Source organism: Pagrus major, chromosome 23 (genome assembly GCF_040436345.1).
Source record: "Pagrus major chromosome 23, Pma_NU_1.0".
Classification (NCBI taxonomy): Eukaryota; Metazoa; Chordata; class Actinopteri; order Spariformes; family Sparidae; genus Pagrus; species Pagrus major.
The window spans coordinates 28,348,895-28,368,156 of NC_133237.1; the positions used below are offsets into that span (position 1 = coordinate 28,348,895).

General features: G+C 39.7%; 1 protein-coding gene across 2 annotated transcripts; it reads right to left on the reverse strand.

Moving 5' to 3' along the window:
* Window positions 1-7,139: 7,139 nt before the first annotated feature.
* LOC141019381 (nucleoside diphosphate kinase B-like) lies at window positions 7,140-18,166 on the reverse strand. Of its 2 annotated transcripts, none has more exons than XM_073494282.1 (5): window positions 18,098-18,166; window positions 12,039-12,171; window positions 11,017-11,118; window positions 8,015-8,127; window positions 7,140-7,414 (listed from the first exon to the last, which is right to left on the reverse strand). In XM_073494282.1, exons 1-5 carry the CDS (start codon window positions 18,142-18,144, stop codon window positions 7,297-7,299), a joined length of 513 nt encoding a protein of 170 aa, XP_073350383.1. In that variant the 5' UTR covers window positions 18,145-18,166; the 3' UTR covers window positions 7,140-7,296. The 2 variants fall into 2 exon arrangements, with proteins under 2 accessions (XP_073350383.1, XP_073350384.1); XM_073494283.1 differs by lacking the exon at window positions 18,098-18,166 and adding an exon at window positions 14,413-14,473.
* Window positions 18,167-19,262: the final 1,096 nt, after the last annotated feature.

Below are 19,262 nucleotides of genomic sequence, written 5' to 3' on the forward strand. Positions count from 1 at the left end.
TTTCATTTATTTGCTTGCACACACTGTATTTCAATGAAAAAGACAAAAAGGAGTTGTAGTTTGGTTGAATTACTTCTATTTTTGTGCTGTGTTTGTGCACCTAAATACATTTTCTCTGATGCTTCAGGTGCCGACAACAGGCAGGATTCTGGGGTCTTGCAGTCAATTGTTTTTTAATAGGGGGAAATGTCCATGTGCATAAACAGATTAAAAAAGAGGATTTCCGAAGATTTCTGAAAAATTCTGAAGTTTTCCGAAGGTTTCCGAAAAATTCCGAAATTTTCCGAAATTTTCCGAAGATTTCCGAAATTTTCCGAAAAATTCCGAAATTTTCCGAAATTTTCCGAAATTTTCCGAAATTTTCCGAAGTTTTCCGAAGATTTCCTTAATGAAAAAATATGAAGATTTTTTTCTTAGAGCATATGCTTCAAACATTTTCATACATTTGAATTTCGTAATGCAGCTTCATTTTTGTTATTGTTTTCAAAAACCTTTAAATATGTTCATTTATTGTTTTCAAAAACCTTTAAACATGTTCATTTATTTGCTTGCACACACTGTCTTTCAATGAAAAAGACAAAAAGGAGTTGTAGTTTGGTTGAATTACTTCTATTTTTATGCTGTGTTTGTGCACCTAAATACATTTTCTGATGCTTCAGGTACCGACAACAGGCAGGGTTCTGGGGTCTTGCAGTCAATTGTTCTTTAATAGGGGAAATGTCCATGTGCATTAACAGATTAAAATAGAGGATTTCCAAAGATTTCCGAAGTTTTCCGAAGATTTCCGAAGTTTTCCGAAGATTTCTGAATATTTCCTTAATGAAAAAATATGAAGATTTTTTCTTAGAGCATATGCTACAAACATTTTCATACATTTGAATTTCGTAATGCAGCTTCATTTTTGTTATTGTTTTCAAAAACCTTTAAACATGTTCATTTATTTGCTTGCACACACTGTCTTTCAATGAAAAAGACAAAAAGGAGTTGTTTTTCATTAAGGAAAACTTCGGAATTTTTCGGAAAACTTAGGAAATCTTCGGAATTTTTCGGAAAATTTCGGAAAACTTCGGAAATCTTCGGAAAATTTCGGAAAATTTCGGAATTTTTCGGAAAACTTCCGAATTTTTCAGAAATCTTCGGAAATCCTCTTTTTTAATCTGTTAATGCACATGGACATTTTCCCCTATTAAAAAACAATTGACTGCAAGACCCCAGAATCCTGCCTGTTGTCGGTACCTGAAGCATCAGAGAAAATGTATTTAGGTGCACAAACACAGCAAAAAAATAGAAGTAATTCAACCAAACTACAACTCCTTTTTGTCTTTTTCATTGAAAGACAGTGTGTGCAAGCAAATAAATGAACATGTTTAAAGGTTTTTGAAAACAATAAATGAACATATTTAAAGGTTTTTGAAAACAATAACAAAAATGAAGCTGCATTACGAAATTCAAATGTATGAAAATGTTTGTAGCATATGCTCTAAGAAAAAATCTTCATATTTTTTCATTAAGGAAATCTTCGGAAAACTTGGGAAAACTTCGGAATTTTTCGGAATTTTTCGGAAAATTTCGGAAAACTTCGGAAGTCTTCGGAAAACTTCGGAATTTTTCGGAAATCTTCGGAAAACTTCGGAAATCTTCGGAATTTTTCAGAAATCTTTGGAAATCCTCTATTTTAATCTGTTAATGCACATGGACATTTCCCCTATTAAAAAACAATTGACTGCAAGACCCCAGAACCCTGCCTGTTGTCGGTACCTGAAGCATCAGAAAATGTATTTAGGTGCACAAACACAGCATAAAAATAGAAGTAATTCAACCAAACTACAACTCCTTTTTGTCTTTTTCATTGAAAGACAGTGTGTGCAAGCAAATAAATGAACATGTTTAAAGGTTTTTGAAAACAATAAATGAACATATTTAAAGGTTTTTGAAAACAATAACAAAAATGAAGCTGCATTACGAAATTCAAATGTATGAAAATGTTTGTAGCATATGCTCTAAGAAAAAATCTTCATATTTTTTCATTAAGGAAATCTTCGGAAAACTTCGGAATTTTTCGGAATTTTTCGGAAAATTTCGGAAAACTTCGGAAATCTTCGGAAAACTTCGGAAAACTTCGGAATTTTTCGGAAATCTTCGGAAAACTTCGGAAAACTTCGGAATTTTTCGGAAATCTTCGGAAAACTTCGGAAAATTTCGGAATTTTTCGGAAATCTTCGGAAAACTTTGGAAATCTTCGGAATTTTTCAGAAATCTTTGGAAATCCTCTATTTTAATCTGTTAATGCACATGGACATTTCCCCTATTAAAAAACAATTGACTGCAAGACCCCAGAACCCTGCCTGTTGTCGGTACCTGAAGCATCAGAAAATGTATTTAGGTGCACAAACACAGCATAAAAATAGAAGTAATTCAACCAAACTACAACTCCTTTTTGTCTTTTTCATTGAAAGACAGTGTGTGCAAGCAAATAAATGAACATGTTTAAAGGTTTTTGAAAACAATAAATGAACATATTTAAAGGTTTTTGAAAACAATAACAAAAATGAAGCTGCATTACGAAATTCAAATGTATGAAAATGTTTGTAGCATATGCTCTAAGAAAAAATCTTCATATTTTTTCATTAAGGAAATCTTCGGAAATCTTCGGAAAACTTCGGAATTTTTCGGAATTTTTCGGAAAATTTCGGAAAACTTCGGAAATCTTCGGAAAACTTCGGAAAACTTCGGAATTTTTCAGAAATCTTTGGAAATCCTCTATTTTAATCTGTTAATGCACATGGACATTTCCCCTATTAAAAAACAATTGACTGCAAGACCCCAGAACCCTGCCTGTTGTCGGTACCTGAAGCATCAGAAAATGTATTTAGGTGCACAAACACAGCATAAAAATAGAAGTAATTCAACCAAACTACAACTCCTTTTTGTCTTTTTCATTGAAAGACAGTGTGTGCAAGCAAATAAATGAACATGTTTAAAGGTTTTTGAAAACAATAAATGAACATATTTAAAGGTTTTTGAAAACAATAACAAAAATGAAGCTGCATTACGAAATTCAAATGTATGAAAATGTTTGTAGCATATGCTCTAAGAAAAAATCTTCATATTTTTTCATTAAGGAAATCTTCGGAAATCTTCGGAAATCTTCGGAAAACTTCGGAATTTTTCGGAAAATTTCGGAAATCTTCGGAAAACTTCGGAATTTTTCGGAAAACTTCGGAAAACTTCGGAAAACTTCGGAAATCTTCGGAAAACTTCGGAAAATTTCGGAATTTTTCGGAAATCTTTGGAAAACTTTGGAAATCTTCGGAATTTTTCAGAAATCTTTGGAAATCCTCTATTTTAATCTGTTAATGCACATGGACATTTCCCCTATTAAAAAACAATTGACTGCAAGACCCCAGAACCCTGCCTGTTGTCGGTACCTGAAGCATCAGAAAATGTATTTAGGTGCACAAACACAGCATAAAAATAGAAGTAATTCAACCAAACTACAACTCCTTTTTGTCTTTTTCATTGAAAGACAGTGTGTGCAAGCAAATAAATGAACATGTTTAAAGGTTTTTGAAAACAATAAATGAACATATTTAAAGGTTTTTGAAAACAATAACAAAAATGAAGCTGCATTACAAAATTCAAATGTATGAAAATGTTTGTAGCATATGCTCTAAGAAAAAATCTTCATATTTTTTCATTAAGGAAATCTTCGGAAATCTTCGGAAATCTTCGGAAAACTTAGGAATTTTTCGGAAAATTTCGGAAAATTTCGGAAAACTTCGGAAATCTTCGGAAAACTTCGAAAAATTTCGGAATTTTTCGGAAATCTTCGGAAAACTTTGGAAATCTTCGGAATTTTTCAGAAATCTTTGGAAATCCTCTATTTTAATCTGTTAATGCACATGGACATTTCCCCTATTAAAAAACAATTGACTGCAAGACCCCAGAACCCTGCCTGTTGTCGGTACCTGAAGCATCAGAAAATGTATTTAGGTGCACAAACACAGCATAAAAATAGAAGTAATTCAACCAAACTACAACTCCTTTTTGTCTTTTTCATTGAAAGACAGTGTGTGCAAGCAAATAAATGAACATGTTTAAAGGTTTTTGAAAACAATAAATGAACATATTTAAAGGTTTTTGAAAACAATAACAAAAATGAAGCTGCATTACAAAATTCAAATGTATGAAAATGTTTGTAGCATATGCTCTAAGAAAAAATCTTCATATTTTTTCATTAAGGAAATCTTCGGAAATCTTCGGAAAACTTCGGAAAACTTCGGAATTTTTCGGAAAATTTCGGAAAATTTCGGAAAACTTCGGAATTTTTCGGAATTTTTCGGAAAATTTCGGAAAATTTCGGAAATCTTCGGAAAACTTCGGAAAATTTCGGAATTTTTCGGAAATCTTTGGAAATCCTCTATTTTAATCTGTTAATGCACATGGACATTTCCCCTATTAAAAAACAATTGACTGCAAGACCCCAGAACCCTGCCTGTTGTCGGTACCTGAAGCATCAGAAAATGTATTTAGGTGCACAAACACAGCATAAAAATAGAAGTAATTCAACCAAACTACAACTCCTTTTTGTCTTTTTCATTGAAAGACAGTGTGTGCAAGCAAATAAATGAACATGTTTAAAGGTTTTTGAAAACAATAAATGAACATATTTAAAGGTTTTTGAAAACAATAACAAAAATGAAGCTGCATTACGAAATTCAAATGTATGAAAATGTTTGTAGCATATGCTCTAAGAAAAAATCTTCATATTTTTTCATTAAGGAAATCTTCGGAAAACTTCGGAATTTTTCGGAATTTTTCGGAAAATTTCGGAAAACTTCGGAAAACTTCGGAAAACTTCGGAAAACTTCGGAAAACTTCGGAATTTTTCGGAAATCTTCGGAAAACTTCGGAAATCTTCGGAAAACTTCGGAAATCTTCGGAATTTTTCAGAAATCTTAAATAAAGAATTCTGCCTGTTGTCGGTACGCTCCGCGTTCACGTGAGTCTCCCTCACAGCCGTTTGCACTATGGACGAGACTCGCAATAGATACACACCGGTATTTACATCCAGCTGTGAGTGTCAAAGTTTCAAATCACCAGTGCAGGCAGATCCCTCTTGTGTTTGTGTGTTCGCTCGGTCGCTCAAAGCAGGAAGTAAATACCGGTGTGTATCTATCACGAGTCTCGTTCATCTTGTCTGGCGTGGCTTCTGTAGTGCAATCGGCTGTGAGGGAGACTCGCGTGCCTCCAGGCAGATATAGCATAGTGACTGTTTAGGCTAGAAAAATGTACTAAATGACGTCGTTTCAAGTAAACTCTGGATGTCGCCACTTCAGGACACTTGGATTGCAGCGGACGAGCAGTATGGAGGAATATTACAAAGTTTTTGTGTGGTTTTATGGACCTTTTCCTCTCGGGCACAATTGACGCTCGTTATATGGATTATTGCTGCAGGAGGGAACCCCGCGGGTCTCCAGCTGCACTTTGAGGAATAAGGAACTACACTGGACTTCTCATCAGCATGAGGGTGAGTCCATAATGACTGAATTTCATTCTAGAGTGAACTATTTCTTTAACATGTGGACGCTGATGTTAGCATTTAGTTCAAGGGAATGTTGTCTCTACATATAAAAAGTGTAAACAGTAAGTGAGACTCTCAGAGTGACGGTTGTTGTTAACATGAGAATTTATTGATGAGTGCTACATGTTTCTAGCTTGAAGTGTGAAGACCAAGTTGGAGGATCGACTGCAGGGACAACAGGTGTGGTGGTCCAGTTGGGTGGAAAAATTCTGGGAATTTTCCGGATTTCTTCTAATGTGTGAAATAAAGGAAACTGTCAGCAAACTTGGTAGAGCTTGTCAACACATACATCTGTGAAACAAAAACTTTTTTTTTTTTTGGTTTATTTCGTTAATGTTTTTACTTTTGCTGGATTTTGTCAAACCAAAATTCTGCAAGAACTTTATACATCTGTGAAATAAAATTTTCAGGAAAAATTCCAGTAATCTTCATGATTTTTTAATATTAATAAAAATAAAATCCTGAAAATTGCTGGAATTTTTCCTGAAAATTATAGAAAACATTTTTTCCCCTGAACATTGAAATTGTGATTAAATTTTATTTATTTTTTGCTGGTCAGAAAAAGATTACAGGAAACTTTCTGTGAATTTTCCAGATTTCTTTTCATGTGTGAAAAATAGTTTTTCAGATTTTTCTGTTTTTTAAATATAAAATTTTCAGGAAACTTTTTTTTAAAAGCAAAACTGTCCCAATTTGTCATTGCAAATGAAATTTTCTGGAAATGTTTTGGTTTCACAGATGTGTGTGTACACCAGCTCTGCCGATTCTAATGGGGGACAGTGAATTATTTCATCAGCAAAACTCTTGTTATGAGATCCTTCGCCACTGATGAAGTGTTAACCTTGATCTTCAGCCCAGAGTCTGGACCTGAGCCTGGTGTGTTTTCATCCTTGACCAGCAGATCTGAGGTCAGCAGAGTCAGCTGATGTTTGGGATGATTGGGTCAGCTGTTGACGGGGTAAGATTCAGCTGATGGTTCTGTTTGAGGCAGCATCCACTTCATTTGGAGCCATATGGCTAAAGCTCCCATTACTGAATTACATTACTTACTCATATATTTACGTCTCTGCCCGCTGAAAGCAACCAGGTGTAGGCATGTGACACACACCCGGTGTTTGGCCCAGCAGCAGGAAAACTGACACTGATATCTCAAGATAATCAGATTCAACAGTGGATTCATTTCATTATATTGACTCTGTTCTTGAGTTCATTCTGGTGCTTGTTTATGGTCCACACTACTCGATGAAGCAGCAAATGTGGATTAATCCTCTGCTGAAAATAGTCCCTCCTACCTCCTCCTGTTCGTTTGATTAAAAACTACAGAGACTGGCTAATTTAGCCTTGAAGGCTAATTACATGCTAACATGCTAGCATTAACAATAGGGCTGCAACTCATGTTTATTTTTTAAACACAGGCTGATGAGGTGTCATCAGTTCATAAACCAAAGTGTTGGAAACATTAACATGTGGACGCTGATGTTAGCATTTAGCTCAAGGGAATGTTGTCTCTACATATAAAAAGTGTAAACAGGAAGTGAGACTCTCAGACTGATGGTTGTTGTTAACATGAGACTTTATTGATGAGTGCTACATGTTTCAGGCTGAAGTGTGAAGACCAAGTTGGAGGATCGACTGCAGGAACGACAGGTGTGACGGGGGCGGGGTCGGCTGGGTCCAGTCGGGTGTGGTTTACTGGTTGGTGATTGGCCGGTTTACTCGTACAGCCAGGCCTGGGCGCAGGGGGTGTAGGAAACGAACTCCTCGGCCTTGAACCACAGGTCGATCTCGGTCTTGGCATTCTCCAGGGTGTCGCTGCCGTGGATGATGTTCCTGAGAACAGAGAAGGACGGTTAGTCACGGACGAGTCAGCGGTCCTTATAACGTGATCAAAACTGTGAATTCATGTATGTACATTCAGAGGGACCGCGATGTTTGGCTCATTAAACTTGAGATATATTTGATGTCAATTTTTTGTTGCAGATTATGGAAGACACTGCCATCACTGCCATGTTAATGTTGAATTTTCATAAAAGCTAAATTGCTGACCTAATATTTTAAGTTTTAATTGTTTTTAGGTTTCAGTCATATATGATACTATCTGCAAATAATGTGGTGGTAATTTTCTTAAGAAACTCAGGAGAATAAAATTTCAGCCATAATTTTGGCTCGAGTTGTAAATTTGACTTGACTTCTGATTTAAAAGTTAAGATTTTGAGTTCTTATTTATATTTTCAACTTTTGACTTCATTTGATTGAAAAAGAGGTCATTTTAATTATAATTAAAACTTGAGTCATACTTGTGGATCAACATTTGACTATCTACATGTTGCAGAATGTTTATGGGTCCACAGATGAAGTGCCGTTTGTCAGGTATAAGGGGTTACCTGTGTGTGTGTGTCTGTGTGTGTGTGTGCGTGTGTGTCTGCTCACCTGCCGATGTTGATGCACAGGTCACCACGGATGCTGCCAGGCTTGGAGTCAGCGGGGTTGGTCTCACCCAGCATCATCCTGGCCAGCTTCACGATGTTCTGACCCTCCCACACCTGCAACACATCAGCACACACGTCACCTGGGAGCTCAGGACGCCGTGCAGTACATCACTAATGACCACACTCAACTGTCATTTTATATTTCATTTTAATACACAGAAACATCTGATGTTTGATGACTTTCATCAGCATGGAGGAAGGAGATGATGGTTACTGTTTCAGGTGAACTGTTCCTTTAAGTGCACATTAAAATAGATTCTACTGAAACTCTAGTCCAATCAGTGAAGACGTCCTGATCACATCCTGACTGTTGGACCGTCAGAGCCATATAAGGAGAGAGACAGAGAGAGACAGAGAGACACAGAGAGACACAGACAGAGAGAGACAGAGAGACACAGAGACACAGAGAGACACAGAGAGAGACAGAGAGACACAGACAGAGAGACACAGAGAGAGACAGAGAGACACAGACAGAGAGACACAGAGAGAGACAGAGAGAGACAGAGAGAGACAGAGAGACACAGACAGAGAGACAGAGAGACACAGACAGAGAGACAGAGAGACACAGACAGAGACACAGAGAGACACAGAGAGAGAGACACAGAGACACAGAGAGACACAGACAGAGAGACACAGACAGAGAGACACAGAGAGAGACAGAGAGAGACAGAGAGAGACAGAGAGACACAGACAGAGAGACAGAGAGACACAGACAGAGAGACACAGAGAGAGACAGAGAGAGACAGAGAGAGACAGAGAGACACAGAGAGACACAGAGAGAGACAGAGAGACACAGACAGAGAGACACAGAGAGAGACAGAGAGACACAGACAGAGAGACACAGAGAGAGACACAGAGAGACAGAGAGACACAGAGAGACACAGAGAGAGACAGAGAGACACAGACAGAGAGACACAGAGAGACAGAGAGACACAGAGAGACACAGAGAGAGACAGAGAGACACAGACAGAGAGACACAGAGAGACACAGACAGAGAGACACAGAGAGAGAGACAGAGAGACACAGACAGAGAGAGACAGAGAGACAGAGAGAGAGACAGAGAGAGACACAGAGAGAGAGAGACAGAGAGACACAGAGAGACACAGAGAGACACAGAGAGACAGAGAGAGAGACAGACAGAGAGACACAGAGACACAGAGAGAGACAGAGAGACACAGAGAGAGACAGAGAGAGACAGAGAGAGACAGACAGACACAGAGAGACAGAGAGACAGAGAGAGACAGAGAGAGACAGAGAGAGAGACAGAGAGACTCAGAGACACAGAGAGACACAGAGAGACAGAGAGACACAGACAGAGAGACACAGACAGAGACACAGAGAGACACAGACAGAGAGACAGAGAGACATAGACAGAGACACAGAGAGACACAGAGACACAGAGAGACACAGAGAGACACAGAGAGACAGAGAGACACAGACAGAGAGAGACAGAGAGACACAGAGAGACACAGAGACACAGAGAGACACAGAGAGACAGAGAGACACAGAGAGACACATCCAGCAGAGTCTTTACATGCAGAGTTCAGCAGACACATTTTACACACACACAGACACACACCAACAAATGCATGTAGAGCAGAATGAGGCAGAGACCCACTGATAATTAACATCCAACAGAGAACGCTCAACTTTTAACCAGCTGAAATCAGCCAGAGACGCCCTCCACTCCAAAGCCTCCAGACTCAAGAGCTGAGCCCAGAAAAGAGCCCCTATGTCAGCTGGTACTGAGGCTGACTGCCCCCTCTCAGACAGTCTGACCAGCCTCACAACAACACTGCTCTCCAAACACCAATCAGAGGAAAGCACATTATAACACAATGTAAAGAAACCTGCCTGGAACATTGGAAAGAAGAAACTAAAAGCCAAAGTGGATCAGAACGTTATCTCGCCCTAAAAAGAGACGATGAAGAGCAGAACATCTCTCTGCTGTCAGAGATAGGAAGCAGAGACAGATGCTCACCAAGTACAGGCTCAGTGACCACAAACTGACCATCCAAACAGGAAGACACAAACAATCACGGCAACCAAAAGACAACACAACATGTGGTCACTGCTGGACAGGTGAGGCTGAGACAGAGATGCACTTTCTCCTACAATGTAAAGCATTCAACGAAAGCAGGAACATTTATTTTAACAAGTTCAACTCTGTAATCTCAGAGTTCAAAGAGCTGAACCACCTCTCAACATTAACATACTCCTGGGAGAAGGAGACAGGGCACACACACACACACACACACACACACACACACACACACACACACACCTGCTGCCCAATATGTGTCACCATGCACACCTGAGACACACACACACACACACACACACACACACACACACACACACACACACACACACACACACACACACACACACAAACACACACACACACACACACACGGTATATATAATTGATGTAAATCAATCTTGGTGTTGTGTTTGTGTTGTTATTTGTTCTGTTCTGTCCGAGTGTTTGGACGAGTTGTGTTTTGATGCGTTGTTAAACTTTCATGCCGATAAAGCTCCTTTGAATTGAATTGAACTGAGAGAGAGAGACTTTTTTTTTTTACTTTTAAAAAATAACTTTATCAGTTAGTTATTCTCAAAATCAAAAGTGCATCAGCAGCACTAACCAACCAAGAAACAAACCAAACAAAGAGAGAGAGAGAGAGAGAGAGAGAGAGAGAGAGAGAGAGAGAGGGGGAGAGAGAGAGAGAGAGAGAGGGGGAGAGAGAGAGAGAGAGAGACCCTGACAATAAAGAGGGTGTGAAGAGAGAGAGGGGACAGCTGGGCGAGTGAGCACAGACAGAAAGAGAGAGAGGTGACAAAGTGTAAAGAGATAAAAAGAGAAAGATATCTGACAGAGAGGCCAGAGATGTGTGTGTGTGTGTGTGTGTGTGTGTGTGTGTGTGTGTGTGTGTGTGTTACCATGGCGAGGACGGGTCCAGAGGACATGTATTTGCAGAGACCAGCGTAGAAAGGCATGTCCTTCAGGTCCAGGTAGTGCTTCTTCATGTGGTCCTCAGAGGCCTAAACACACAGAACACTGCAGATGAAGACAAATACACAAAGTAACTGAGTACATTTACTTGAGTATTTCCACTTGCTGCTACTTTACACCGTTTACTGCACTACAGGTACTTTTATAAATTAGATTAAGACTATAAAATATCTTGTTTGACTTTAACTTTACTTTAATACAGAAACATGTATTATATGTAAGTGCTGCTGTAACTGGTGTAAAAACCAGCTGCGATCCTGATTAATGATCTGTGAACACATCTGGTTAGAAATATTTATATCTGACCGCAAGTCACAGTTTTCTTCCAGAAAACCAAAGAAATCTGGTGAGGACGGTCAGACTGTCCTCACAGTGCTGGTGTAAAGTCAACATGTGTCACACAACAGCTGGGAATAACTACACTGTGTGTGTGTGTGTGTGTGTGTGTGTGTGTGTGTGTGTGTGTGTGTCCTTCAGTGTAACCCTCAGCAGCTGCTCTGCTCTGTCACTGAGGACAATATGTGAGTCTCTTGTCTTCAGAGCCAAATTCAACACAACCGAACAAAATGAACTCTGATTAATATAAAAACTAAACTTCAGCAAGACGACGAACAAAAAACACAACTTCAATGTTTAAATATCAGCTGTTACTGTTTATATGACCAGTGCTGCTGGAGGTTTGAGTGACAGCAGGAGACATTTTCTGCTGAGTTCATGTTGAAGACATGCATCTCATGCAGGTTGTATCAAAGCTGCAGCTGCAGCTCGTCCTGACAGTCGATGCTGGTTTTTGTTTCCACATGTGGAAAATCGGATCCGCCAGTAAAGACACAAACTGTATGAACATGTGAAAATGTTACTTTTTTGTGGGAAAAAAAAAATGTCCGCAGTAATCAGACACTTTCTGATACATCGTTACATCTGTCGTTCAGCGTGTCGTCATGGTTACCTGCATGAACTTGGCGGCCACCAGCCTGAAGCCTCTGTGCTCAAAGCGCTTGATGATCTCACCGCACAGTCCTCTCTGGACGCCATCGGGCTTCACAGCAATGAAGGTACGCTCCATGTTTACTGTTGCAAGGCTGCAGACACCAACGAAGAAGAAGAACACAAAAACATGTCAAGACTTAAATTAGAAATGAAAGACAGACCTCAGATGATAAATAATGTTGAGCGTGAGATGAAGTGAGCACTGTAACATTTTGCTCACAGCTCTCCTCAACACATTCAGTTCTGTCTTTTCCAGCTACACGGATCTTTTATGGTGTAATGGTTTGGTGATTGTGGCGCCCCCTGTGGACAAAAGATGACGCTTGGGGACGATTGAGAGGAACTGAAATCATTAACTGCCTCGGAGCTTCTGGACACCGTTTTCTTCTCTCTCAGCACAGAAACCATCCGGCGAAAGACGACCCCGTCTCATAACGTTGGACGAAGCTCCGCTGCCGGCTCTGATCTCACCGCCTGCTGGTTCTGTTCACGTGAAGCCGAGCTCGGCTGGAAGCCGGCGGCTCGGCAGGAATTCAACAGGAGCCCGATCTGATGTTTCTGGAGTATAATTAGGGTTCAGGGTCACATAGCGAGCTTATGTTCTGCTGATCGGTCAAACTGGATCCTAACCGCGTCCCTCTTTGTCTCATGAGACGGAAGACTGTTGGACAGTTTTGGTCCAAAGAATGTCCACAAATATGAACCAGGCTTCCATTACACTCTCCATGGACATTCACTGTCCCCAGAGGATAAACCCTGACAAGTTCAGTGACCCTCCTAACCTTTCCTCTAGCGCCACCATCTGGTCGCCACGTCCTCAAGAAACATCTGAATTGAAGAGGCAGATTTTGAGTACATTTTCGAACTCCACGCCTCACGTCTCACACAGCGTCCCTCATGAAGACATGAAACAAATGTCTTTTTCTTTTCTGTTTTTCTTTATTCCAACCAGAGATTTTCATGGTCTGATATCATGTAGACATCATATGTCCGAACAGACATGAAACTATTTCACATTTAAACATATATATTTTGAATAACACCACTATGGTAGAATTCAATACTGTATATGAGCACAGCATTTTTAATTTGGGTTTGGAGACGTGAGGCTGAATGTTACAGAAGCTTCTGTAATCGTCCGTGTCTGCTTGTTTCCTGTGTTTTCAGCACCGTTTGTGTCGTCACCATGTGTTCGCCTCAGAGCTGCTGACGCACTCACGGGGCTCGAGGTTATTAAGGTGACAAACTAAAAGTTTACAAAAACCTGTAAGTGTTCCTGAATAAGAGCTGCGACGTCTTCACACAAAACACTTCATCTACAGTTTGTTCTCTAACAAGTCCAGCTACCGGTTCACTCATTCACTTGGACACTTAAAGACGTGCAGCTCAGTGAACCAATCAGGACGTTGCTATGCGGGGGCGGGGGAGGAGCTGGTGCAGCTGTTGTGAAGCACATGGTGCTCCGACTCATCACTGCCATGTTTCTGCATCAGTTACTGTCTGTACGTTCGCTCTGACACGTGCTTCTTCCTCATGTTCTTCGTTTTGTGTCGACGTCTTCGTTGGTAAAACTAGTCAGAAATCTGCATGCAGAGATTAACTAGAGGCATAATTCTGTAATATTTCTCTCCATATAATCAAGTCACTCTCTGAAAACTTTGACTGTCCAGAAACAAATGAACTGAACTCTGTTCTTGTTACTTAAATGCATCATTCATTCAGTGAAACAGTTTGTGCCAAAAATATGTTACTTCTCCTGAGAGTTTACGCGTTCTCATAAATATATATATATATATATAAATATATATATATATAAATATATATATATATAAATATATGAAGAACCACAGACACAGTGTGCGTCTGTTCACGGGTTACAAAGGCTGACGTACGAAACACAGTTTTAATGATTGCTGGTCAACATTTGACAAGATTAAAGATTTTAGTTTGAGTCTGAAGAACTGATCGGTAAACCTGTTTCAGTGTGGAAACCTGATCACCATGTCTCTGTCTGTCTCTGTCTGTCTGTCTCTGTCTGTCTCTGTCTGTCTCTGTCTCTGTCTCTGTCTGTCTCTACATGAGCGACTGTCTGCAGCTGTCAACATGTCCTGCAGCTGAAGCACAGGAGCTGAACATGAAGTAAGGAGGGACACAGACAGCTCTGTTTGGAATACTTAGTGGAAACTACTTTAAATTAAGTCCAGATTAAAAGATTGGACACACAGAATCACGCAGAACCCAACAGGATCTGAAGCCTCTGAGTGGTTTCAGTAATTAAAGTTATAGAAGCAGTTAAACGAACTTCACGTCCTGATGCGTGTGTCGATATTTACCTTGGCTTCGGGTAGAGGAGAACTTGTGAAGACGAGCAGCGGGGATGCGATCACCGAGGCCGAAGAGCCGGAGAGGAGCTGTATTTAAAGGGTGAGGAGGGGTGAGGGGGGGTGAGGGGGGGTGAGGGGGGGGGGGGGGGGCGTCTAAAAATGTGTTGTGTCAGTGTGTAGGGGTGTGTGCGTGTGCGTACAGTATGAGTGGCTGAATCTGTGTCAACTGTTGACAGGACTGTGTGTGTGTGTGTGTGTGTGTGTGTGTGTGTGTGTGTGTGTGTGTGTGTGTGTGTGTGTGTGTTCAGTTATTTATCTGGAGTGTTAAACACTGTTGGACTGTGGAGACATTTTTTAAAATATTTTCTAAAAATATCCTCAGGCTCCAAAAATGGTCAAACTGAAACTGTGTGACCACAACTGTTACCATGACGACGAGTTTGTAACTTTTTAGAAAACATTAAATATCTTTGTGGCAGTTAAAGTGAAAAACTTTTGGACAGTTTTGGTAAATGTGGGACATTTTTGAAGATTGACAAAACATTTTGTGAAGTGAAGATTTTTTAGAAAACATTAAAATATCTTTGTTGCAGTTAAAGTGACTTTGGGATACTTCTGGAAAACAGCCCGCTCATCTGATGATCCTGTTGTTCCCCTCAGTTGGGCATGTGCAGTGTCTCGTAATATTACAGTACCGTGATCCTCAGCATCCATCGCAACCAAGAAAACTGCAAAAAAAGCTCTTCAGAGCTCATTTAGAGGTATTCAGAATGAAACTCTGCACCACAGCTGCTGAACTGTCAGTGAGTTGACTCAAATGTATAATTCCGTACGAGTTCTTGCTGAGAAAATTGAAATAACAAAACTACAAGACCTGATAGAAATAAAAACAGGCCACTCATGGTAAGTTCTGGATGTGAACACCTGATATCTGAGTGACAGAGTGAAGCAGCAGGTGAACGAGTTCAAACTGAGGGGCAAACATGGCCGAGCCGGAGCCGACACAGCAGTGCAAAGTAGCACACATACATACATACATACATACATACATACATACATACAAACATATATATATATATATACATATACATATATATATCTATATATATATATATATACATATATCTATATATATATCTATATATATATATATATATATATATATATATATATACATATATATATATATATATATGTATATATATATATATATATATATGTGTGTGTGTATATGTACACACACACACACATCAGTGTTATCGATCTAGTAATCTCACATAGAATCAGATTAATCGATCAATTCATGGCTTCAGTTTCACAGCTGGTGAATGTGGAGCTAATTGGAACGGATCTGGTGGTTTACATCATCAATACTAACATCATTATCTTTTAGTTGATTATATTTTGTATCTATAATCTGAATCTATAAAGTAGCTAGTAACTAAAGCTGCCACGTAATAAAGTCAGAAATACAATATCTCCCTCTCAAATGTCGGAGACTAGAAGTAAAGTAGCATAACGTGGTCGTAGTAAACTGTACACTTGAGTAAATGTACTTTCACTCCACTACATCACGATCATACTGTATGTACTCAGTGATACTCATGAAGTACATAGGGTACATTTCTAATGTACATGTGCAACACAATATGTGGATTTGTCACGTAGGGTCAGTGTGTTGGCTCAGGCTCAGCCATGGGCTCAGTTTGGACTCATTCACCTGCTGCTTCACTCTGTCACTCAGATATCAGGTGTTCACATCTGCTGCTGTATCGCTGCTCTACATACTTATATCACACATAGAATTTAAATTTGGCAGCATTTTGTATTTTCATCGTGCTGACACGTAAAAGATTTTTTCTATTCTTGATGAATATGGGTTTTCAGAACAAACTGCCTAAACTTCAGAACTACTTGTACCAAGAAACACTGCTGCAAGAAACGTCCAATCAGAGCGCTTCAGATTCTGTTGCCATGCTGCTGATGCAGGGTAAAGTTAGACGTCAGCCTTTGTGGAAATTTGAATCAAATGACTGTTAGCCAAGTCCTTACTGTTGCTAACCTGTTGCTGACCCTAACCTTAGTTAATCGTTATTTTCTAGACAATTTACAGTGATAACAGCAGCACATTTACATTTGAATTTATTAGAAACGTCTCATTTTTGTCATCTAAAATTATGACTGTCAATCATTTTATCAGCTTTAAGTAGCTAACTATTAAGCTAACGTAACCTCCATGAGTTGGGTGTCTCTCTCATCACATACTGACACTTTACTCCTTCTTTCTACTTGATATCATGCTAATAAAGCTAACAGGTTCCAGGTGATGATATTAGGCTCGTGTGAGATCAACCAGTCCGGTGCAGAATTGATCAGCTGTGATCGCCACACAATGCATGATAGTTAGATTTGAGTCCAACCTGCTCTGACGTCATGCACACGCGTCAACAGTAATCTGACGGGATCGAGGCGCTGCAGCTGCTCTCCACAGACTGCAGGACCCCATGGCATGATGGGAAACGCCTGGCTGTCTCCTGTACTAACAGCTGATTGGTTCAGACGTTGACTCAAATATATGAAGTTTTATAAAAAACTTTTATTTCCGCTGAGTTGGAGAGATTTTGATGTTGAAGGTTTATTGTGTCAACAGAAGACTAAATATCTCACATTAGATTATAAACAGAACAATAAATAATTATTAACATGTGACTCATTTAAATCTGTAAAAGATTTAACAACAGTCAAACTTGTGGTCAGTGTGATGTGAGGATTCAGAGGAGAACAGTATCAATATGTGACAGATCAATAATGAAACTATTGTCTCGTGTGTTTGACTTTAATGTATCGATGTGTTAATGTAGTGTGAGAGGGACGGGTCTGCTCACATGATCATAAACTGATCTGAAGCTGATTTATGTGAGAAGTGATGTAAAATGATCCGTGAAGAGTTTTAACAGTCTGTGGTGTCAGAATGAACAACTGAACACTGATCAATGTGTCTGATCACATTTCAATCAATCACATCTGACAGGAAGTGACTGTTCCTGTGACTTCCTGTACAGACTGAAGGCTGCTGGGAAACTCACCCACATGATCGCAGCTTTTTGGCTCCGCCCCCTGCTGCTGTCGCCTGAGCTCGCTATCCAGCCGAGGAGCAGTTATAATACTAACAGACTGAAGCTAAAGCTAACAGCTACCAGGTCACGACATTATGCTAACAAACACCAGGTCATGATATCATGCTAACAGACTGAGTCTAAAGCTAAGAGCTACCAGATCATGCTACCATGCTAACAGAATAAGGTTAAGGCTGATAGGTCCCAGGTCACGATATTATGCTAACACACTGAGGATGAAGCTAACAGGTCCCATGATAACTTTTCAGGATGACTTTTTCCTTATAAAGGAAGGCAGCTGTAGTAGATGTTCCTGGTGTTACACTGATTATATTACTTCCCACCTAGTTTTGCTTTAAAAACCAATAGTTCAGTGGAGCGATCAGGGTTGAGCGTCACTGCTGCAGCAGTGGGGCCAGCAGCAGAGTCACATTTAACTTTTAGCCTGGAGAGATCAGAGGAGCTGACTGAGGAGAGAACTGGAAAGAAAAGGCATCTAACCTGACTGGACAACATGTCAGATTTAACCTCAGTGATAACAGAAGCTGGAAACTTTAATGAGGGAAAGAGGTTGTTACCTCTCTGACAAGATGGCGGTGTTCATCCTGGTGCCGCAGCTCTTCATCTCATTCAGACATTTTTAAAACTGATCTGCTGTCAACACATGCAGAAAATGGCTATTGTGCTCTGTAGATGCATTTTTGATGAACAACAGCGTGCTAACAGGTTGCTAACAGGAAGATGAAAGCTGCTCAGTGGTTGTGATGCTCAAAAAAATGTATCCACCATTTTACAGACGCTTCTTTCACAATGTTAGCTTATGGGACAAAGCCTTTTCGGGCCGCGGTGCATCATGGGACGATGTAGTTGCCGGCTATGATAACTGGCTTCAGAGCACGACCCACTTCCTGTGGAGGAGCGGAAATGACATAATAGAGAGCTGAAGCCCCGCCCCCTCCTGATCAGAGCTGTGTCTGCAGTGATGCAGAGAGACAGGTGATGTATTGATCCTGATTGAATCTCACAGATGATGTTTGTCGGTTTGTCATCAGACTGTGACGTCTCTTGAGTCAAAAACTAAGATGGCTGCTACTGAAATTTGCAAGCTAGTTAGCTTCAGCAGGAATTTAGCTGAGATTTGTTGTCCTCCATTACGATATGATGTAGTCCTCATGTAGCTACCTGGAATTAATTAATTACTAAGATGTTAGTTTATGAAAATGGATGTTTTTAATTTAAAGTTAACAGGTACATTTAGGCTACTAGCTAGCTGCAGCTAGTCTGTCTTACTGACTATTTTAAACATTTTATATATTTAAAGAAATGTTCAAAAGTCAGATTCAGGTCAAAACTTTCTTTCTTGACAGAATATATAGTTACTGCATCACTTTTGTGTACTGCAGTATAATTCTGACACACTTTTACTTTGCTTAAGTATTTTGATGTCAATCTACTTGATACAGTTTCTGGTGACACTGAGCGTGTAAAATAAAGTTTACACTGAACTAAACTACGCAGCAAAAGATAAAAAGCTAGAATCAGCTTCATGTCAGCCCCTTTTATACTGTCTTATACTGTCACTCAGCTCATTTAGCTGAAAATCTGTTAGAACAGTAAAACGCACAACGCAGGACTTTCACTTGTGATGAGTATTTTTAGTCTCACCAAAGTATTTCAGTCTGTGTTGCACCACTGTTCCCCCCGACTGTAAAGCTAACAGGTGTAATGCTTTATGTAAGTGGG